The sequence below is a fragment of the Balaenoptera ricei genome, chromosome 1, assembly GCF_028023285.1.
Source record: "Balaenoptera ricei isolate mBalRic1 chromosome 1, mBalRic1.hap2, whole genome shotgun sequence".
In the NCBI taxonomy this organism is placed as follows: domain Eukaryota; kingdom Metazoa; phylum Chordata; class Mammalia; order Artiodactyla; family Balaenopteridae; genus Balaenoptera; species Balaenoptera ricei.
In genome coordinates this window covers 8,134,812-8,154,652 of record NC_082639.1, presented here as the reverse complement: position 1 = coordinate 8,154,652, position 19,841 = coordinate 8,134,812, and the positions used below count along the sequence as shown (strand labels likewise).

General features: G+C 61.7%; 1 protein-coding gene and 1 pseudogene across 8 annotated transcripts in view; both read left to right on the top strand.

The window, feature by feature from the left end:
- The window catches only part of CASZ1 (castor zinc finger 1), a 147,671-nt gene extending 131,309 nt beyond the window's left edge, over nt 1-16,362 (top strand). For 7 of the 8 annotated variants that reach the window (XM_059912789.1, XM_059912798.1, XM_059912812.1 and 4 more), the window contains 13 exons: nt 352-524; nt 782-1,629; nt 4,070-4,205; nt 4,444-4,507; nt 5,823-5,977; nt 6,120-6,242; nt 7,189-7,527; nt 9,030-9,228; nt 10,065-10,236; nt 12,058-12,209; nt 12,379-12,520; nt 13,130-13,423; nt 15,254-16,362. In XM_059912789.1, the coding sequence (XP_059768772.1) occupies nt 352-524; nt 782-1,629; nt 4,070-4,205; nt 4,444-4,507; nt 5,823-5,977; nt 6,120-6,242; nt 7,189-7,527; nt 9,030-9,228; nt 10,065-10,236; nt 12,058-12,209; nt 12,379-12,520; nt 13,130-13,423; nt 15,254-16,362 (3,906 nt within the window). The remainder of the gene's footprint in view (nt 1-351; nt 525-781; nt 1,630-4,069; nt 4,206-4,443; nt 4,508-5,822; nt 5,978-6,119; nt 6,243-7,188; nt 7,528-9,029; nt 9,229-10,064; nt 10,237-12,057; nt 12,210-12,378; nt 12,521-13,129; nt 13,424-15,253) is intronic. The other variant, XM_059912844.1, reaches the window with a different exon arrangement.
- Nucleotides 16,363-17,258: 896 nt separating this feature from the next.
- Nucleotides 17,259-18,324, top strand: LOC132347500 (uncharacterized; annotated as a pseudogene).
- Nucleotides 18,325-19,841: the final 1,517 nt, after the last annotated feature.

Sequence of the window (19,841 nt, the reverse complement as noted above, 5' to 3'; positions counted from 1 at the left end):
TCCCCGGCCTACAGGTGACCACCAGGCCCCAGGGTCCAGCCCTGCTCACCCCCGGGGGCTTTAGAGGTAGAGCCACAGACTGGGGACCCCCAAGCCACCTCCTGCAGGATGGGACTCCCACGCCTGTGTGGGGACGTATCCAGGGCTCTCTGAGGATGACCCACGCCCAGCACGGGCCAGGCCCTGGGGGCCTGAGGGGTCATCCTACCTTAACCTCGGTGCCCCGAGTTGGACGTTTACAGGTGCAGAAGCTCCCCCGAGCAGGCTCAGCTGCACCCAGCAGCATAGCCGCTCTGACCTCGCCGGGGTGCCTGGCCTCGGTTCCCCTGACTGCCACTCTGGCCCCTGCAGGTGGGCTGTAACAAGGTGTACACGAGCACGTCGGACGTGATGACCCACGAGAACTTCCATAAGAAGAACACCCAGCTCATCAACGACGGCTTCCAGCGCTTCCGAGCCACCGAGGACTGCGGCACGGCCGACTGCCAGTTCTACGGGCAGAAGACCACGCACTTCCACTGCAGGTGAGCGGGAGGCAGCCGGGGAGGCCTCCTGGCCCGGGGAGGGACGGCAGGCAGGGCCCCAGGCCCGTGGGTGGCTCGGGGCCCCACCTCCTCAGGGGAGTAGGAACAGCAGCAGAGGGCTGCTCAGAGGCCCCGCCTTAGTTTCTGGCCTGGTCTTCCATCCAGAGGCCCATCCCTCCCAGGGCCACCGTGGGAGCAGGGCAGGGCCTCCCCCTGGCCCCGTGAGGCCCCATGACAGCCTCCCGATGTCCTGCCAGGCGCCCCGGCTGCACATTCACCTTTAAGAACAAGTGTGACATCGAGAAGCACAAGAGCTACCACATCAAGGACGACGCCTACGCCAAGGATGGCTTCAAGAAGTTCTACAAGTACGAGGAGTGCAAGTACGAGGGCTGTGTGTACAGCAAGGCCACCAACCACTTCCACTGCATCCGCGCCGGCTGCGGCTTCACCTTCACCTCCACCAGCCAGATGACCTCCCACAAGCGCAAGCACGAGCGCCGGCACATCCGCGCCTCGGGCTCGGGCATGCTGGGGCTGCCGCCCTCGCTGCTGGGCGCCAAGGACACGGAGCACGAGGAGTCCAGCAACGACGACCTGGTTGACTTCTCTGCCCTGAGCAGCAAGAACTCCAGCCTCAGCGCCTCCCCCACCAGCCAGCAGTCCTCCGCCTCCCTGGTCACCGCCACTGCCACCTCCGAGGCTGGGCCCAGTGCCACCAAGCCTCCCAACAGCAAGATCTCGGGGCTGCTGGCCCAGGGCCTGCCTGGATCCATCCCCCTGGCGCTGGCCCTCTCCAACTCGGGCCTGCCCAGCGCCGCGCCCTACTTCCCCATCCTTCCGGGCCGGGGCAACACCTCCCTGCCTGTGGGTGCCCCCGGCCTCATGGGTACCATGTCATCAGGGACAGCAGCCTCAGTAACCCCCGACACGCCCGCCCTGGCTGCCTCGGGAGCTGGCGACTCGGCCGCAGCGGCAGCTGCCTCTGTCCCGGTGCCCCCTGCCTCCATCATGGAGAGGATCTCTGCGAGCAAGGGCCTCATCTCGCCCATGATGGCCAGGCTGGCTGCGGCCGCCCTCAAGCCCTCTGCCACCTTTGACCCAGGTGAGCAGGCTGGGCCCTGCCTGGGAAGCGAGCACCTCTCCAACCCCAGGAGCTCTCTGGCCTCGGTGCAGAGCCGAGCAGCGGGTGTTTGGCAGAAGTGTCTTCTGTTCCCTGCCCCCCGAGACCCCTGCCCCCTTCTTTGCCTGGTCTCTGCCTCCATCCTCTTTATTTCCTATTCGGGGCCGCTCTTTCTGGCCCACCCACCCCAGGCAACTCTTGTTTCTGTTTTTTTCAATCTGTGAAGGGGAAGCAGTAATCCCGGCCTCACGGGGTACCTGTGCATCCCGGGGCAACCGCTAGCTCCCCCTGACCCTGCCGTGTCGCCCTGGGCTAGTAGGGGCTCCCAGCCCCTAGTGGGAGCAGTCCCAGAGCCCCAGGCTTCCCTGGGACCTCTTCCAGTGACTGGGAGGGCGTGTGAGTCCAGCCGAGTGGCAGGGTGGCCGCAGTACAGGGATGCTCAGGGGATTCGTGCCTGGACAGCCCGTCAAGGCCAAGGATGCCCTCCCAGGGTCTCCCTGTCCATCAGCGCTTTCCAGTCGCACTTTCTGTGGTAGTGGAAACGTTCTGTTCCACACTGTCCAATATGGTAGCCACTGGTCACATGGCTGTTGAGTGCTTGAAATTGGCTAGCGTGACCCAGGACCTGGATTTCAACTGGAATTTCTTTCACTTGAGCCAGACCCGGCCACTGGCTGCCATGTCGGAGTCGCCAGGTCACATCTGTGTCCTTCCTCTGGCTCATTGTGGAGAGAGGTTCTCCTTTCTCCCAAGTTTTCTGCTCTTGAGAACATTTTTTACTCTTTTTCTCTGGATTTTTTTTGGCTTTTCTGTTTCCCTCACTCCTCTCTCTCTGTTCTCCCCCATCCGGGTAATTAGCATTAGTCAAATTCTTAAGAAGAGTTCGGCTCAAATCTGGGATGTGGCTCACTTCCTTCCTTCTTTCCTTCCTTCCTTCATTCCTTCCTTCATTCATTCACTTATCAACCACTGGTGCTCACTGAGGGCAGCTTGCTGGCAGGCCAGGCACCAAGCCAGTGCTGGGGACACGGCAGGGAAGAAGAGAGACAAACACTCCTGCCTTGTGGAGCTGATGGAACAGTGTGGGGCATAGTCTGTCCCCAAGTATACCCCCTGGGAGGTGGCCAAGTCGAGACTTGGACCTCAACAGCTGGCTTCTGAGCCCGGGCACCCTGCTCCTCTGTGAGACTGTCTCGAGACCCGCCAAGACTGAGGGTCCCCGCAGCCCACCCAGGGCTCTGCGCAGTGCCCCCAGAGAGACCAGTGCTTGGCAGGAGGGTCAGAGCCCTGTTTCCCTAGGGACCCTGGGCAAGTGGCTTTGGGGAGCTCCTGGAATGTGGACTCTGAATTCTGAAAACTGAATATCATGTTCCCAGTGGGACGCTCCTATCAGCTGTGACACACCTTCCACTCCAAGTGTGGGTGTCAGGCCTGACTGCCGGGGGCCGCGCGCCTCCGGCGAGGTGCCTGCAGGCTGGGACCACGCTGGGCTCCGTGGCCAGACTGTCAAGTACTTTCTTTTCTTTAGAAAAAGCTCCTTCCCCGAAAAGAAAGGTCAAGTGAAGGGAAGGGGGCCATTTTCCTTTATTTTTTAATAAAATGCCACTTGCTGTCTGTGAAGCAGCTCTCCGTCAGCTGCAGCGCCTTGGGGCAGATTAATATTTCAGTCACTTGGGGATTGTGGGGAAAGGCTCGGTGGACATGTTCCTGTCAGCAACTTCTTTTGCCCTGTTCTGCTTGGCCTCCCGAATCCTCTGCCCGCTCAGCTCCGGCCTTTCCCCGCCATGCCTACACCCCGCCAGCTTCCCCCACCCACCCCGTCCAGCCCAGCCTGGCCAGGGTGGGCCTCATATCCCTGCCCTGGACAGCTTGACGGGCGAGGTCGCATAGTTTGAACCGCTCTGATTGGCTGTCAGCTTCCATAGCCCTGACACAGCAGATGCCCCTCCTGGGCATGCTCAGTGGAAGGCAGGGCTGTCGCCCCGGCAACAGTGGGGACGGGACCTGCGGAGGGGCGCAGCTCCCAGTCTCGATCTGCCACTTTCCCTCAGCATTAACAGAGTCTTTAATAAAAGCCTAAGCGGCAGCTCCACAAATTGACTGTGACAGTCGGTGGAGAAGAGGAAGGGCCCCCGCCCCCGTCCCAGCCCCCTCCCCATCCTCCCGCCCTTCTCCTCCAGGAGGCCCTGAGCCAGGACAACTTTGACATAATTTTGCAATAATTATCACTTGAAGAATTGCCACACAGGGGGAAGCGTCACAAGCGATCATGTCAGTGGGGAGAACCGCTGACCAGCAGCCAGGGCTCCCCAGGGGCCCCAGCCCACCCGGCCCGTTACCCTCACTTCGGGGGGCTCCGGTTTGTGCCCATATGAAGCCCTCAGTCCCTCTAACACCATCTTCCCTCCCCCCTCCCCCATAGGAAATGGGCAGCAGGCCACCCCTGCCAGGTTCCCCCCAGCCCCGGTGAAGCAGGAGCCCGGTGAGAGTGCTGGCGCCCCAGGTCCCCACGAGGCCTCCCAGGACCGCAGTTTAGACCTGACTCTGAAGGAGCCCAGGTGAGGCGAGGCCCAGGCCTCCCAGCTCTGCCCCTCTGCAGGAGGCTCTGGGGACAGCACCCTCAGAGCCAGACTCCATGGGGCCAGGGGCCAACCCCTCCTGACAAGGGGTCATCCTCCTGCCCAGGCAGATGTAGCAGGCGGGGCCAGAGTCCCAGGGGCCAGCTGGGAGGGGTGAGTCTCTGGGCCCGGTCCCACGTACTGTCTGAGCTAAAGCCCCTTGGTTTGTGTGTTCCAGTAATGAATCAAATGGCCACGCAGTCCCGGCAAATTCATCTCTTTTATCCTCGCTTATGAATAAGGTAAGAACCATCCATCACACGCCTCCCATTCCCCCACCCAGAGAAATTAAAGCTGTGCTGGGGGGGGGGTGGGGGGGATGTGTTTGTTTTTTAATGTTTTGCCTCTAATAAGATGAGTTTGTACCATTTAAATTTTGAGGCCATTTTTCATCGGATATAATTTCAGAGCCACTGCTTACAAATTAATTTAATGAACTGGCTGAAGAAATATATTCCAGCCTCCGACACCCTTTTTTTCCCTTCACGTGGAGGGCTCCAAAAGCTTTTCCGGAGCCCTCTAACTTCTTTCACTCTTGGTTATTAATTTTATTAATTTTATATATTTTTTTGTTTGTTTATAAAGGTGGAGGGGGAGACCAAAGTGGGAGCAAAGCATCAATTTCCACTTTTCGGGTTGAGTAATGGTCTCGGACGCCTTCAGCAGAGGTTGCTCCAGAATATTTATTTTAAATAATGCAGGGTCTTTGTAAATTATACACCATCGCAAATATATTTTCCCCCTTCACATGATAAATTTGACTACAGCAAGATTAATTAGGTTACCGTACACAAGTGACTATTGAGGAGGGAGCTGGGCCCGGGCCGGACCTCACGGAGTGGGGTTCCTGCTGGGCCCATGGTCTCCCACTGGCCTCTGCCCCGTCGGTGCGCATGCCCTCTGCCTTCTGCCCTTCCCTGCGCGCTCTCTTGCTCCTCTTTTCCTTTCTTGGGTCACTGCTCCCTGCACCCCCTTGTTCCTTCCTGTCGGAGACCCACACCCCACGTGGGTCGAGCCTTTCCGCGGACTCCCCCGCCCCCTCCTCTGCCAGCAGCAGCGAGCCTGCCTTGGTCTCACCCCACGAGCCTCCTTCCCTCCCTCTCTGCTCCTCCTTTGTGTGCCTTCTCTTGTTCTCAAGGAATTCGTGCGGGTTCCCCCCAGGCCTCCTCCTCCTGCACTTCTTTTGAAAACCTGGCAGGAGAATAACCAGGGAGCCGCTTAGTCTGGGGAAAGCTGGGCTGGAGTGTGTGCCCTGAGTCTCGGCCTCAGATTGAGTGATGGCTCCTAGCAGCACGGGGTTTGTGTGGCAGAGCCCTGGCAGCTCCACGGGGCCGGGGCAGCGCCGCAGGCCGCCCGCGGCAGCGTCCATTCAGTGAGGGCTCTTCCGTAGCCAGAGCCGTGTGGGGTCGGGCCTCCTCTCCTCCCGGCTGCCAGCACCGCGATGCTCTGGTCAGTTTGGAGAGGCCCGAGCGGCCCAGAGCTGCCACTCCTCCCAGGGCAGTCGGGTCAGGTGTCCTGAGGTCCCCAGCCTGAAGCACGGGCCTGTCCTCCTCGCAGATGTCTCAGGGCAATCCCAACCTCGGCAGCCTGTTGAACATCAAGACAGAAGCGGAGGGGAGCCCCGCCGGGGAGTCCTCGCCCTTCCTGGGCAAGGCCGTGAAGGCGCTGGTTCAGGAGAAGCTGTCAGAGCCCTGGAAGGTCTACCTTCGCAGGTGAGGGGCTTACCGTGTGAGCAAAGGGGGAGGGAAGGGCCACGCCCACTCGTCCCGGGGGCACGTGTTCCCCCCACGAGGCTGTTCCCCCAGCCTCGCCAGAGCGCCAGGGTCTCCTCTGAGTAGCCGGCCCCTCTGCCAGGTTTGGCACCAAGGACTTCTGCGACGCCCAGTGTGACTTCCTCCACAAGGCCCACTTCCACTGCGTGGTGGAGGAGTGCGGCGCGCTTTTCAGCACCCTGGACGGGGCCATCAAGCACGCCAAGTGAGTGGGGGTCCAGGGGGCCCGTTTAAACCCAGCCCCACTTGTCCCAGCCTGGCTCGGGGCTGGGTGGGCCGGGGTGGGGCTGGGGGGTGCACAGGCCTCTAGCAGCCTTCCAAGCAGGACCCGTGTGCGGTTCCCACGAGACCTCAGAAGCTGAGCTGGCTTCTCAGAAGGTGCTGCCTGGCAAAAGGCAGGCTTCCTCATCTCCCACTGGCTCAGCCCCCAGCCGGGTCCTCTGAGCCCACCCAGGCCCCGCCTTGAGTAAGAGCTGCTTCTCCCCGCCCGGCCCATGCAGCCGTCAGCCCTCCCTCCCACAGATGCTCCTGCAGAGGCAGCTGGAGAGACCCAGCTCTGACCCCAGCAGGGACCCTAAGTGAAGGCTTTTCCAAGCCACAGTACTGCGTTTGTAGATTCTCTTTGACCTAAAAATAATGAAATTAATTTGTACAATTCGTTGAGCAGCAAGCTCAGCCGCCTACTGTAATTGAACCCAGAACTGGTAAACATTTACAGCAGATCCTCACCGCTCTCTAAGCCCCGGGTCAGGCTCTTCTCACTGCTTAGGCAGCCCCAGCTGCTGGTCTGAGACCCCCCCTTTAAATGTCGGAGCAGGTTCTGGAAGGACGGGCTTCATGAGCCAGGACCTGCTGTACCCAACCCCTCCCGAGTAGGGAGAGGCTAGGGACAGCACATCAGGAAGGTCACGAGTAGGAAGGTGTAGTTAGGGCAGAGCCAGGAGCCCAAGTTCAAGATCAGAGGACATAGCAGTGTGTTCTCAGTCCTTCCCTCCTGGTGGGAGGCCTCTGGCACCTGGCACTGAAGATGCGGTGGGGACACTGGCCCCCTAGGCTTGTGATGGGGTCATACATAGGCAGGCAGGCAGGCAGGTGTGCCAGGGAAAGGCCCTGTCCTCCCCCACCTGAGACCCCTCTCCTGTCTCTCGTAGCTTCCACTTCCGGACAGAGGGAGGAGCAGTGAAAGGAAATGCGGAGGCTTCCTTCCCGGCCTCGGCTGCTGAGACCAAACCTTCCTTGGCCCCCTCATCCCCTCCAGCGCCTCCCATCACCACGGCCACGGCTTCCTCTCTCGAGGGGCCCACTCCCAGCCTGGCCGCCGTGCCCTCCAGCCCCACCCTGCTCGCCTGGAAGCAGCTGGCTTCCACCATACCCCAGATGCCTCAGATTCCAGCGCCAGTGCCTCACCTGCCCACTTCGCCCTTGGCAACGACTTCTCTAGAAAACGCCAAGCCCCAGGTCAAACCCGGATTCCTCCAGTTCCAGGAGAAGTGAGTCCCTCGATGAGCCGGGAGTCCTGTGTCCCCCGTGTGTCTCGGGAGTAGGTGCTAGTAAGGGCAGCTGAGGAGGCCCTGCTCCTTCCCCTGCATTAGCCCCTCTGGGACACGGTCACTGGGTGATGTCCTTCTAGCCAAAGTTGCTGCTGCTCAGACCTCACTGCCTGTTCCCGGAGCAGGTGGCCGGGGTGGGGGGAGATGGTGGAGGTAGTGGCCACTGTTCCAGAGAGGCCAGTGGTGGCGCTGCGAGGACCAGCCTGGGTGGGCTGGGAGTGGTGGTCCTCGCCCGGCAAGGCGGGCTGCGTCTCCCTCCGGGTCCCCTTGTTGGTCTCTGTGGCTCACACCCGTGGCTGAGCCTCTGCAGGGCAAGCAAAGTCATAGGTGGGCGGCGAGGGGGCTAGGCCCTCCTCTGGGCCCCCCCCCCCCACCTGCACAATGGTCTGAGCTCTCAGGGGTGGAAGGGACCTTCCTCGCTGGATGGTGGTGTCTCCCTGCGGCGAGAACGGTGACTCTGTATCATGATATGTGCGGCTTCCTGTTCTCAATAAAAGTAATAAATTGGACGTGAACACACACCGCCTGAGTGGCAGCTGTCCTCCCTCTCTGAGCACCTGGGGCTGGGCCCACGGCGTGGAAGGGGACCTGTGCTCCTCTCTCTCCCTTTCCCAGCTTCCCTTCCTCTGTTCGCCTCCCCAAAGTGGCAGCCCGCTCAGCATCCTGGCCTTGGTCGGAGTTCCCACCCCAGGTCCAGTGTGGATGTCGGGGGCGGCCGTGTTGTCGGCCAGGGCAGAAGCCGGTGCAGCCCCTCCGCACCTGCCTGGAGCCTGGAAGGCAGAGCTCTGGAGCCGGGGCTGCTGCTCGGGGCAGGCCAGCCATGGGGGCTCACCCAGCACCCCTCCCCACCCCCAGCCGCCCCACCACTCAGCTGGCTTGTGAGGTTCTCTGAGTGGGTGGCAGCCCCGAGCCCCGAGCTGACCCTGGAAGCCCCAGCAGCTGAGCCTCAGCAGGACCTGACGCCAGGCACACGTTCCCACTGGCCAAGGCCTCGTGGTGGCAAAGCCTCCTGGTAGGGCTGCCCACCCATCCGCACCCTGTCAATCGGCCACAGCCAGGGCACTGCCCATGCCACATCAGCCAGGCCCGGCAGCACCATCGCTCAGTTTCATATCCACGAAGTGATTGCGGCCATCCTTATCTGTAATCCTGGGGTGTGGCCACGGAAACTACGTGTCCCAGCATGCAGTGCTCTGGGCAGCCTGCATACCGCAGTCCCTTCGGCGCCATCAGAGCTCTAAAAAGAAGGCAAGACTGCATGCTGGGATCTGTAGTCTCTGGCCGAATGGGCCTGTTGAGCAGGAGGGCAGCCCAGGGGCCATTCCTCTTGATTACACCACAGGGGAGTGGGGAGCGGAACCCCAACATGAGCAAATGTCAGGACACCGGCGGGGAGGGCACCAGGAATGCCAATGACCTTCTGGGCCGTGGTTTCATTCCAGCGATCCTTGCCTCGCAACGGACTGCAAGTATGCCAACAAGTTCCACTTCCACTGTCTCTTTGGGAACTGCAAGTACGTCTGCAAAACCTCCGGCAAGGCCGAGTCCCACTGCCTGGACCACATCAATCCCAACAACAACCTGGTGAACGTGCGAGACCAGTTTGCGTACTACTCCCTGCAGTGCCTCTGTCCCAACCAGGTCAGCAACGTGCGGGCAGGGTGGGGCCTGGGGTGGGGGCAGCGAGGCGCAGGGCCCCGGGCCAGCTCCTCCTGGCCGAGGCTCCGTGTCTCACACCCTTTTGTAAGTGGCCTCCTCCAGAGTCTGGGAAGGACACCGTCTGCCCCTAGGTCCCTGGAGACCCCTGGGCAGGAGTTCAGCTCGGTGCTCAGTTGGCGAGGTCATTTCATCCTAACCCTCAGTGATGACTGTATGCGGGGCAGCCACCGTGCACTTGGCATCCTTCTGCGCGTCCTGGAACAGCTATGCTCCCTTTCCCCAGAGGCCTAGCATTTTAAAATAGGCCCATTAGACAGATAAAGAGATTGAACTGTCCATGCCCCAGACAGGAAGGGCAGGTCAGATTCATTATAAAGGCTACTCCCGAGACTTGTAGGGGCTGCCTGGCAGAGTGCGTTGGGAAGCAGTCTGAGCCTCCATCTGGGCACACGGAGAAGCGTGCTAGGATAGATTAGTGACGTCTGCCTAGGTCTGGGCACACAGACAAGAGTGCTCAGATAGATTAGTGATGTCTGCCTAGGTCTGGGCACACAGACAAGAGTGCTCAGATAGATTAGTGATGTCTGCGCTGGGTGTGGGTTTAGAAAGAGATGGAAACAAGACCAGGTGGGATGTTTTAATCAAATGACAGAAGGGACTTAACTGCTTTTTAACACGTGGAAGGTCTTTACACAGTTGTGTTTGCTGATTCTGAGCGTGGAAGGACGCACGCCTGCCACAGCCCTCTAGAGGCCTGGAGCAGGTGGGAGCTTAACGGAAGTCGCCTGCCTGGCCCTGACTCCTGTCCCTCCCTGCAGCACTGCGAGTTCCGGATGCGCGGGCACTACCACTGTCTCAGGACCGGCTGCTACTTTGTGACCAACATCACCACCAAGCTGCCGTGGCACATAAAGAAGCATGAGAAAGCTGAGCGGCGGGCAGCCAACGGATTCAAGTACTTCACCAAGCGTGAGGAGTGCGGCAGGCTAGGTACCGAAGGCCAGGGCTGGGGGTAGGGAACTACAGCAGGTGGCAGGGCTGCGGCTCTGGCGCCTGAGGCCCTGGGACCCACTTCTTGTCCCCGCACATCAGGCTCCATGTTTTGTTTTTTGAAAATGTCACGATATCACAGGCCAGGCATCGTCAAACCAGGAGAACAGTCAAAACCCTAAGAGCCTAGGAGAAGGGGTGAGGGTGATTCCCAGCACTGCACCCACCCCAGTGAAAATGCCCGGAGCCTCGTCTCTGGCACCCAGGGCTGGTTCTTTTTCCTTTTCTTTTCAAGACAGCCTTGCAGGCAAGTCTTAGGAGCGCCTGAAGTTACTAGGGTTTTATCCCAAATGGACCGTGGTTTGCTCATTTGTTCACTCACTCACTCAGCAGACGTTTGTGGAGGAGCAGCCGTGTGCCAGGCTCTGTGCTGTTGCAGGAGGTGAGGGGTGGGTAGAAGTGGCAGCTACGGTCTTTTCTGAGCGTCCACCGTGGCCGGCACTGTGCTTGGTGCTGGGGATCTGGTGGGAGAAGCACGTACATTGTGGGCTCAGCCCACAGCATCTGTGACCTGGGGTGACCTGGAAGGAGGTGGCCACGGGGCAAGGAAGTGGCCTTGAGCTCAGGGGCAGGTGCCTCAGAGTTAACTCTGCTGCTGAGAGCTGAGCCCTTGGCAGGGAAGCTGCCCCCCAGCCCTGGAACAAGGCCACCCCGAGGAGCTCGCTGGCCCCAGCTTGCCCTGGGGATGCTGTGGGGAGGGGGCTCCAGGACCAGCAGAGAGAGGGCAGAGCCCATCCTCCCGCCTCAGGATGGAGCCACGCGTTCACGGGCCTGCAGCTGTGGGGCAGGAGTCTGCCCACGAGGAGACCACAAGCTGGAAGGCAGGTGGGAGGCAGGCAGGCCGGGTGCAGACACCCGGGCTGCATGCAAGGCCTGCTGTGATTCAGGTGGTCATGGCAGCAGGGTCCGGGGGCAGAAGAGGTGGGGCCGCTGCCTGCAGCCGACGGCCATTGCATAGCGGGAGGATGAGGCAGTCAAAAGTCAACTGCCAGAAAAGAACGGGAACAAACCTTTCCTTCAAGAATTAATTCAGAAATCATTAATGGCCTGAGAGAGGGCTGGTAATCACGGCAACAGATGTCAACCCTCGGTGGCCTGTGCTGTCCCTGGGCTCAGTCTACAGGTGTCAGGGTATTCCGCAGTTGCCGTTATTTACTCAGTTTGGGTGTTTTGGGTGGTAGCTGGGGCCAAACAAAGCTGGGGGATGATATAAGACACCTGGCCGGCTCAGGTGCCATGGCAACGGGCAGGCCTTCACCTGCCCTCTGCTGATACCGTTTCAGTCCGGCTCGCTCTATTTGTTCTCCGCCCAGAGCAAAGCCGAGGTGGGGCGGGGCAGGGCAGAGGGCCAGCCGGCTCGCAGCCATCTTGACAGGTCTGGGGGCAGGCAGCGCCTGGGCTCCCCAGAGGAGATGTGGGGACAGGTGGCTTGCTGGGAGGTGGCTGACCTAGTGGACAGGTCATTAGGGTCCCCTGCCCGGGGGCCTGGGCCCAGCCTGCTGTTGTCCCGTGCGTGCAGGCTGGAGGCGAGAGCCAGGCTTTGGACAGCCAGTGGGCCTGGGACTTTCTGGGGTTGGGGTGAGAGGGTGCTAGAAGCCCTCCTCAGGGGAACACCACCACAGGGGACGCGCCCTTTCCCCAGAAGCCATTTGCCTGGTTGGCCACGTAGGCCCGTGCCCAGAACAGTGCCCGACACGCAGGGGGTGCCGTGAGCGCTGGCCGGCGGCGGAGGCTCACGGCCGAGTGGGGCTGTGTCCACAGGCTGCAAGTACAACCAGGTGAACAGCCACTTCCACTGCATCCGGGAGGGCTGCCAGTTCTCCTTCCTCCTCAAGCACCAGATGACCTCCCACGCCCGGAAGCACATGAGGAGGATGCTGGGGAAGAACTTCGATCGCGTGCCCTCCTCCCAGGTGAGCCCGGCGGGCAGGCTGCCGCTCCCCGACCCGGGGTGGCAAGAGGCCATCACTCGTGTCCCGCTCTTGCTTCCGGGTGGTGGCCAGGCCGCCCAAAGCGACAGCCTGCCCCTGTGGGCAGCACAGCCCCCAGCCCAGCTTCCTCAGGGCCCCCACTTCCTTTCAGGGCCCCCCGAGCTTGATGGACACCGAGACGGACGAGTACATGGATTACACTGGCTGCAGCCCGGGCGCCATGTCCTCTGAGTCCTCCACCATGGACCGAAGCTGCTCCAGCACCCCTGTGGGCAACGAGAGCACCGCAGCAGGTGAGCGGGCGGCCAGGAAGGGACAGCGGGGGCCCGGGAGCGCCCAGCCTGGGACAGGCCCCTCCTTCCGAGGCCCAGCAATGCTGGGTCTGGCTTAGGACAGGAGGTTCACGTTCAAGTGGCCTCAAAGGAGGACGGGCCAGGCCGTGGCAGAGCTGGCTGGTCTGGGGGACGTGGGTCCCCGCCTGCTGCCACCCTGCCCATCTCCCCAGCACTCTGCCCTCGGCTTCCGTTTCCAGGAGAGAACCCGGGCTTGAGCTGTGAGCTACAGAATAAAGCAGCACAGCCCCCAGCCAGAGGGGCAGGTGGGCCCCGCCCAGCCCCGGGCCCTCTTCTGGCCCCTCTGCCGTTGTCCCCAGCACGGTCCCTGGGCCCCAGAGTGGGGTCCTCCCCAGCCCGCCGTGGCCTCTCCCTGCACCGCCTCTCCCTCCCATTCGCTCTCCTCTGCCGCCTCCTCCCCTCTCTTCTTCGTGGCATCTGTCTGCTCCTCCTCTGTCCACGTATTTTCATATCATACTTGCTTCTGCCATTGGGTTTCTCATTTTGGTTCTTTTTTGTTTGTTCTTTGTTTTGGTTTTTTTTTTTTCTGCTTTTCTCCACCCTCTCCAGGCTGCCCGGCTCCTCCTCCTCCTCCTCCTCCTGCCGCCGCTGGTGACGAGGCTGCCCGCGTGGCTCCGCAGCCCCCACCGCCCCCATCCTTCTCTCCGGCCGCGCTCCGGGCGCCCCTCCCCGCCCTCCCATGCCTCTTTTCTCCACCCTGTCTCTCATACTCTCTGCTCAGTGCTACTCTCGGAGCCACCCGGGGCCTGGCCCACCCCATCAGCAGCCCGCCCAGCTTCCCGCCCGTCACTGCCACTCCAACTCCAGTAAAAAGTGACGCCCCCCTAGTTCAGGACGCCGCAGGTAACTCACACATGCCTTCTCCACCGCTGTCTGTCACCCTGGCCGAGCCTCGAGGCCACGGGCCAGGATCTGACCCTTTTCTGTGGCCTGCTGGGTCAAGGACACGGCCACTCTGCACCCCTCACAGCGCAGCACCCGCCAAGACCAGAGAGCCTGGTCCCTGTCCCGAGGACAGTGCCTCTCGGCTCCTGCCCAGCACTGGGCAGGCCAGAACATCACTGCCAGGGCTCCCTGGGGTTCACCCCAGCTCAGCGACTGGCCAGAACCCCACGATGGCCGTGCCCGCCCCACCCCCCTAACCCTGCGGCAAGGCAGAGCCTGTCCTCCTGCTCTGAGGACGTCACCCGGGGCCCAGCACGAGAGAGGGGCAGAGATGTTCTTGGGAAAGCTGCTGGTGCCTGGGACCCGCCCAGGTTTGCAGGATCCTGACACCAGCCTGAGCCCCCAGCCCCGGAGCCAAGCAGGAAGAGGCCCAGGCCGCGGGCAGTGCTCCACGGCAGAGGTGCCTCCCAGCCCCACCCTGTACCTGCCGCCTGGCAGGCACGGGACCTGCCCTCCCCTGCCCTTTGGTGCCATCACCACCTTGGCTCTGCCTCTTCCTCCATGCATTCTTACCTCACGTTCTGCCCGACTGCCAGGCACTGGGCCAGCCCAGGGGAATGGCAGGGAGCAAGGCAGGGGGTTCCTCCTCAGGGAATTCAGCCCCTGTTCTGTCGCTGGCATAACCAGCCAGAGCCCTGTGACCTCCGACCCAAAGCAGCCACTCCTCACCCACCCGCATCCCCAGGCCCCAGACCCTTCCTTGCCCCCTGCTGGCTACCCCAGCCCCTCACAGTCCTTGTTCTCTCCACCTGCTGAGGCGGGGACTGGGCCTGTTCCCCAGATGGAAGGGGCTGGTGCCTGGGCTGAGCCTTCTCGGCAGGTTCTGGGAGGGCCGGGAGGGTCAGCGCGTGGGAGAAGCCCGGAGGGTGCCCACCCCACATTCTGGGGAGGGCTAGGCCTGGGGCGTGGAGCAGGGAGTCCCGGGATGGCCACCCCTTCCCCGGCTGCCTGTGCAGGAAAGGAGTAACGGGAAGCACAACCACGCAGTGGATTAAGCGGCCCCGGCAACGGGGCATCCTAAGCCCAGGGAAGCAGTTGGGGCCAGGAGGGGGAGGGCACAGATGGAGCCCATCCGCGGCCGAGCCCCGGCTCCAGTCCTGGCCCTGCAGCAGAGCTGCCCTCTCCCAGTCCACTGGGGGCGGGACACCCCAAGACCTGAAAGAACCCTCTGGTACCAAGGAGAAGGTGTGCCTCGGGGCGGGGAGTTACAGCCCCAAACAGCCCCAGGGCGCTCTGCATCCCTGTTGCGAGTAGGCTGGTCCCAGGCGCAGACAGGCCGGCAGCCCGGGAAACTGGTTAGCCGGCGGGGAGAAGGAGCCGGCCTGTCCCTCATTAGAGGCGGGTGCGTGATGGTGTCCTGGCCCCCGTCCAACTTGGGTAATTACACTCTGCCGACCTAGATTCCCCCTTCAGCTTCAATTAGCGCCAGGACGTGTCCTCACTTCCCACCCACATCCCCCAGAGCTGCTTGCTCCGCCACCCACCAGGGTGGGCCGGTGCGGTCAGCCTGCAGATGCGGATGACGAAGGGGGAAGCCTGGGGCTCCCCAGCTATCCTGGGGGGGGAGGGGTGGTCTTGGGAGAGGCCCCCAGAGCGACGGGAAGCGGAGCTGTCCCCGAGGGCAGCCCCCCCCCCCCCCCCGCCCACCGCGCCGAGATCGAGGACATCGCGTGGGTGTAATCCTGGGTAGGGTGCGCACGTGGGCGCTGACCAAGCCCCCCTCCCCAGGGAACACCATCTCCATGCCGACAGCCTCCGGGGCCAAAAAGCGCTTCTGGATCATTGAGGACATGTCGCCGTTTGGCAAGCGCCGCAAGACGGCCTCCTCGCGCAAGATGCTGGACGAGGGCATGATGCTGGAGGGCTTCCGGCGCTTCGACCTCTACGAGGACTGCAAGGACGCGGCCTGCCAGTTCTCGCTCAAGGTCACCCACTACCACTGCACGCGCGAGAACTGCGGCTACAAGTTCTGCGGGCGCACGCACATGTACAAGCACGCGCAGCACCACGACCGCGTGGACAACCTCGTGCTGGACGACTTCAAGCGCTTCAAGGCCTCGCTCAGCTGCCACTTCGCCGACTGCCCTTTCTCGGGCACCAGCACGCACTTCCACTGCCTGCGCTGCCGCTTCCGCTGCACCGACAGCACCAAGGTCACGGCGCACCGCAAGCACCACGGCAAGCAGGACGTGATCAGCGCGGCGGGCTTCTGCCAGTTCAGCTCGAGCGCCGACTGCGCCGTGCCCGACTGCAAGTACAAGCTCAAGTGCTCGCACTTCCACTGCACCTACCCCGGCTGCCGCCACACGGTCGTGGGCATGTCGCAGATGGACTCGCACAAGCGCAAGCACGAGAAGCAGGAGCGCGGCGAGCCGCCCGCCGCCGCCTCCCCCGGCGCCGAGGGCCCCGCGCCCGGCCCGGCCGCCAGCCTGGACGGCGCGCCCCCGCCCGGCGCCGAGCCCGCCGCGGCCCTGCTCTTCCTGCCCGGCCCGGGGCGGGGGCCGGACGACGCGGGCGACCCCCGCCCGCCCGACGCCCCCGGGCCCCGCGCCGGCCCCGCCGCGCCCGGCCCCGCGGCCGGCGAGTCGTCGCAGGAGGACGACGAGGAGGAGCTGGAGCTGAACGAGGAGGAGGCGGACGACGACGAGGACGACGACGACGAGGACGACGAGGACGACGACGAGGACGACGACGACGACGAGGACCTGCGCACCGACTCGGAGGAGTCGCTCTCCGAGTCGGCGGCGGCGGGGCCGGGGGCGCGGAGCCTGGAGCTGGCGGCCCTCGGCGCCCCCGCGCCCCCCGGCCCCGCGCCTGCCGCCGCCGCCTCCCCGTAGCCGCGGGGCCCGTGGCGCGTGGGGGGCCGGCCGCGCCCGGCGCCCTCGGGATCTTGCCGCTTTATCCTATTGTTATTATTAGTATCAATTTTGTAAGAAACGGTATTTATATGTAAAGCTTCCCTTGTACAGAGCTAGGTGTTCGCCGCGCCCCGGCGTCGGGAGGCGCTCCGGGCCCGGGGCCGCCCCGCCGGTGCTTCCGGACCCCGAGTCCGTCTCAGGACAGAGGCGGGGGGCCTCCCTCTGGTGCTCCGGGGCTGCCCCCCGCGCCCGCCCGCCCCGCCCGCGCGGCAGCTGGGCGGCCGGAAGGACAGAGGCTGCCCGGGACCCTCCTCAGCCGCAGTTCGGGGATCTTCTTCAGGGAAATAGAAGGTGCTCTTGTCCGGGGTGGGAACGAGGGGCAGGAGGCCCGGAGGGCGAGGAGGGCGGCGACCCCGGGCGGCTGCCCCACGCGCCCTCCCCGCGCCGGACCCCGGGCCCCCCGAGCGCGCCGGTGGGATTCCTCATTGCTCAGGGCTGGGACGGGCACCGGGAGGCGCCGCGACCCCCGCCCCTCACCACCGGAGGCGGGCCGGCACCTGTGGCACCTGGCAGGGCCTCCCATTCGTGCAGCTAAGACCCTCCCTCCCGGCCCTGGGGGAGGGCGGGGCAGGCGGCGTCCGGCGGGCGACACTACAGGGACCGCGGAGGGAACCTCCTGGACTCGACAGAGCGGGGAGCTCCGGGTCACTCTGCCCCCAGCGCGGGGCCTGGTCGGGGTGTCCGTCCCGAGGGCTGGGGCCTGGGAAGGGGTGCGTCTGCTCGCTGGTGCTGGGCTGCTCGGCCCGCAGGGCGTCTCTGCCACCCAGGTGGTGAGAACAGGAAGGATGCGACTGTTTGGGGCTTTAATAGTCAACATGGAAAAAAATACGAGAAAGTTGTACAGTATTTTTCCTGTAAAGGTTATTATTCTACATAGAACAAAAGAAGAAAAAAAAAAAAAAGCAGGCGGGCGGCTAGAGCGCAGACCGCCTCCGGACCAGCCCTGAGGTTGGAGACCCGAGTGCAATTGCTCACGTGGGGTTTTGTTTAGCGTTTAGAGGCCTTACCAGTTTGAGGCTGTCCGTCTTTACACTAGCACTGATGGGAGCTGCGTGATTCCAACTTTTAACTTGAATTTCGTAGAGACAAGAAAAAAGGACTGTTATTACTGATACAAGTTTGTAGTTAATTTAACATTTGAGTTTTTTCTCTATTGGTTATGCGTGTGGCTTTATAGGGCTTTTTCTTCCCAGTTTGTTTTATTATTTTCTTTGGGATACTTCTTTGCTGGTGCAACCCACCCTGATTTGGTTCCTTTTGCAAATCCCAGCCCCCCACCCCTGCCACCCTCCCTCCGCGGTGAGGTCACCGAGCCCAGAGCCGGGGCCCACCTGGCAGGTACGTGCCCGGCCAATGGCTCTGAGGGCGACAGGGACGGAGGGCAGGCTGCCCAAGGCCACTCCTGTTCATCTTCACTCCAGGCGGGGCCACCAGCCCTGTCTCAGGTTGGGCCCTGTGACATGGCCACAGGGAGAGCGCGAGGCCCAGCCTGGGGGAGGGGCCGTCTCCCAGAGCCTCCTCCCCAGAGGTCTCCAAGGGGAGCCTGACCAGCTGCAGGGGGCAGTGGTTTACTTTTCTTTTCTTTTTTCTTTTCTTTTTTCTTTTTTTTTCTTTCTTTTTTTTTTTTTTTTTTTTTTTTGTCCTCTTGGCTGCCCACAGCCAGAAAGCCAGGACCATCTGAACTGGAGAGGGAGCAGGAGGGAGGAGTGGTCAGAAGGAGTGTACCTGATTCAACAGGAAACAAATGGTTTTCTAGAACAGCCCCTAGCAGAGCCTCCTGAATTCTGTGGGCACCACGTGCTGCTGCTGAGCATTCGCCCAGACTTTGTGCCCGACCACAGAACCGGGGAGTCTGTGGAAGGAGTTTTGTAAAGGAAAAAAAAAAAAAAAATTTTTTTTCAATGTAGCAAAATCAAACAAAAAAAAAAAAAAAGAAAAAAGAAAAAAAGAAGATGCCGACAGTGCGAAGTCTAGCCTTTTGTAACCTTCATATTGCACACTAGGACGATAAGCCATTGCTAGCTCATTTTGAATTTTAATGTGTAATTTTTGTTTTATTTTCTTTCCGTGGGGAAAACAATGCTTGATCCACCAATGCTCTTTTTAATGTTTTATAACTATGTATGTGTATATATATAAATATAAAATAATATGTATGCACATATGTGTGTGTATATATCTATATGTATATACATATATAGATATATAGAGATATATAGAGAGGTTTTGAGACGAAAACGCAGAACGTGAAAACCGAACTGAACAGCGTGTGCTCTGATTACTTGAATCTGGTCTCCTCGGCACCTGGTTATTAAGAACTGAATATTTTTCCACTTGAATTTAGTGCTATTAGAAATTTAATATATGTGTTTTATTTATTTGATTTTTTTTTTTTTTTGCATGACTGATGCAAGGTTTGACATTTTCACTCAATAAAAACTGGAAAAAAAAATCTATCAAGTTATCTTTTATTTTTAAAGTCAGTCCCGAGCGGCTGGCGGGGACCCAGCTGTGCAGGGTGGCACGGCCACCATGGCCAGCCGGGCTCCATGTGCCAAGGCAGGGAGGGGAGGAGGGTGTCGGTCACCCTTCAGCCCTGGCAGGGAAGAGGGCAGACCGGGCTCACCCCTGGGAGGGGGCCACGTCCTCCTGGGCTGCCGGGAACAGATGGTGGGGGGCTTGGGCCCCGCCCGGCCTCCCACCCCAGCCCCGCCTGAAGGCCCCACGGAGGCTCAGGAGATGCCTGGCACAGACGCCTCAGGCCTCCGGCAAGGGCTCCAGAGGCCCCCAGCCTGGCCAGCTCTCTCCCAGCGCAGCCAGGGCTACTGGGCAGGCGCTTGGCAAGGGTCATCCCTCTGCCTCCTCCCTCGGCTCCTTCCTCCTTCCTGCAGGGACCTGCCCGGGCTGGGAACGGCGCGTACCCGGATCCGATCCGGATGCTGGCTCGGCTCCTGCCTGGAGCACGCAGGGGCAGAGCCAGCGGGGGCCAATTCCTGGGTCCGTAGCCACCAGCCCCAGGCCTGCCTGAGTTGGCGACCCCGGTGGCACCACGGCTGGGGCTCCCTCAGAGGCATGGGTGGCTAGAGCGCTACGGCCAGGCCCCGTCCAGAGTGCAGGCCGCACATCTGCCCTGACGCTTCTAGATGGTGACCCCCTCCTCAGTAAACCTCCTCATCTGTGCCATCTTGGCAGCCTTGCCCTGAGCTAACCTCCTTCCAGGTGGCCAGGTGGTCCAGGGCCTTGGGGAGGAGATGTGTGTGCCAGGCCCTGCACGCTCCTCCGCCTCGTGGAGAATCTCAGTGGATGTCACATCCCTGCAAGGAGCACACCCCTTTTTCCTGGGGAGGTGAAGTCCCACCAGCGGCGCCCCAGGTGTCACCACCGGGACAGCAGGGGGA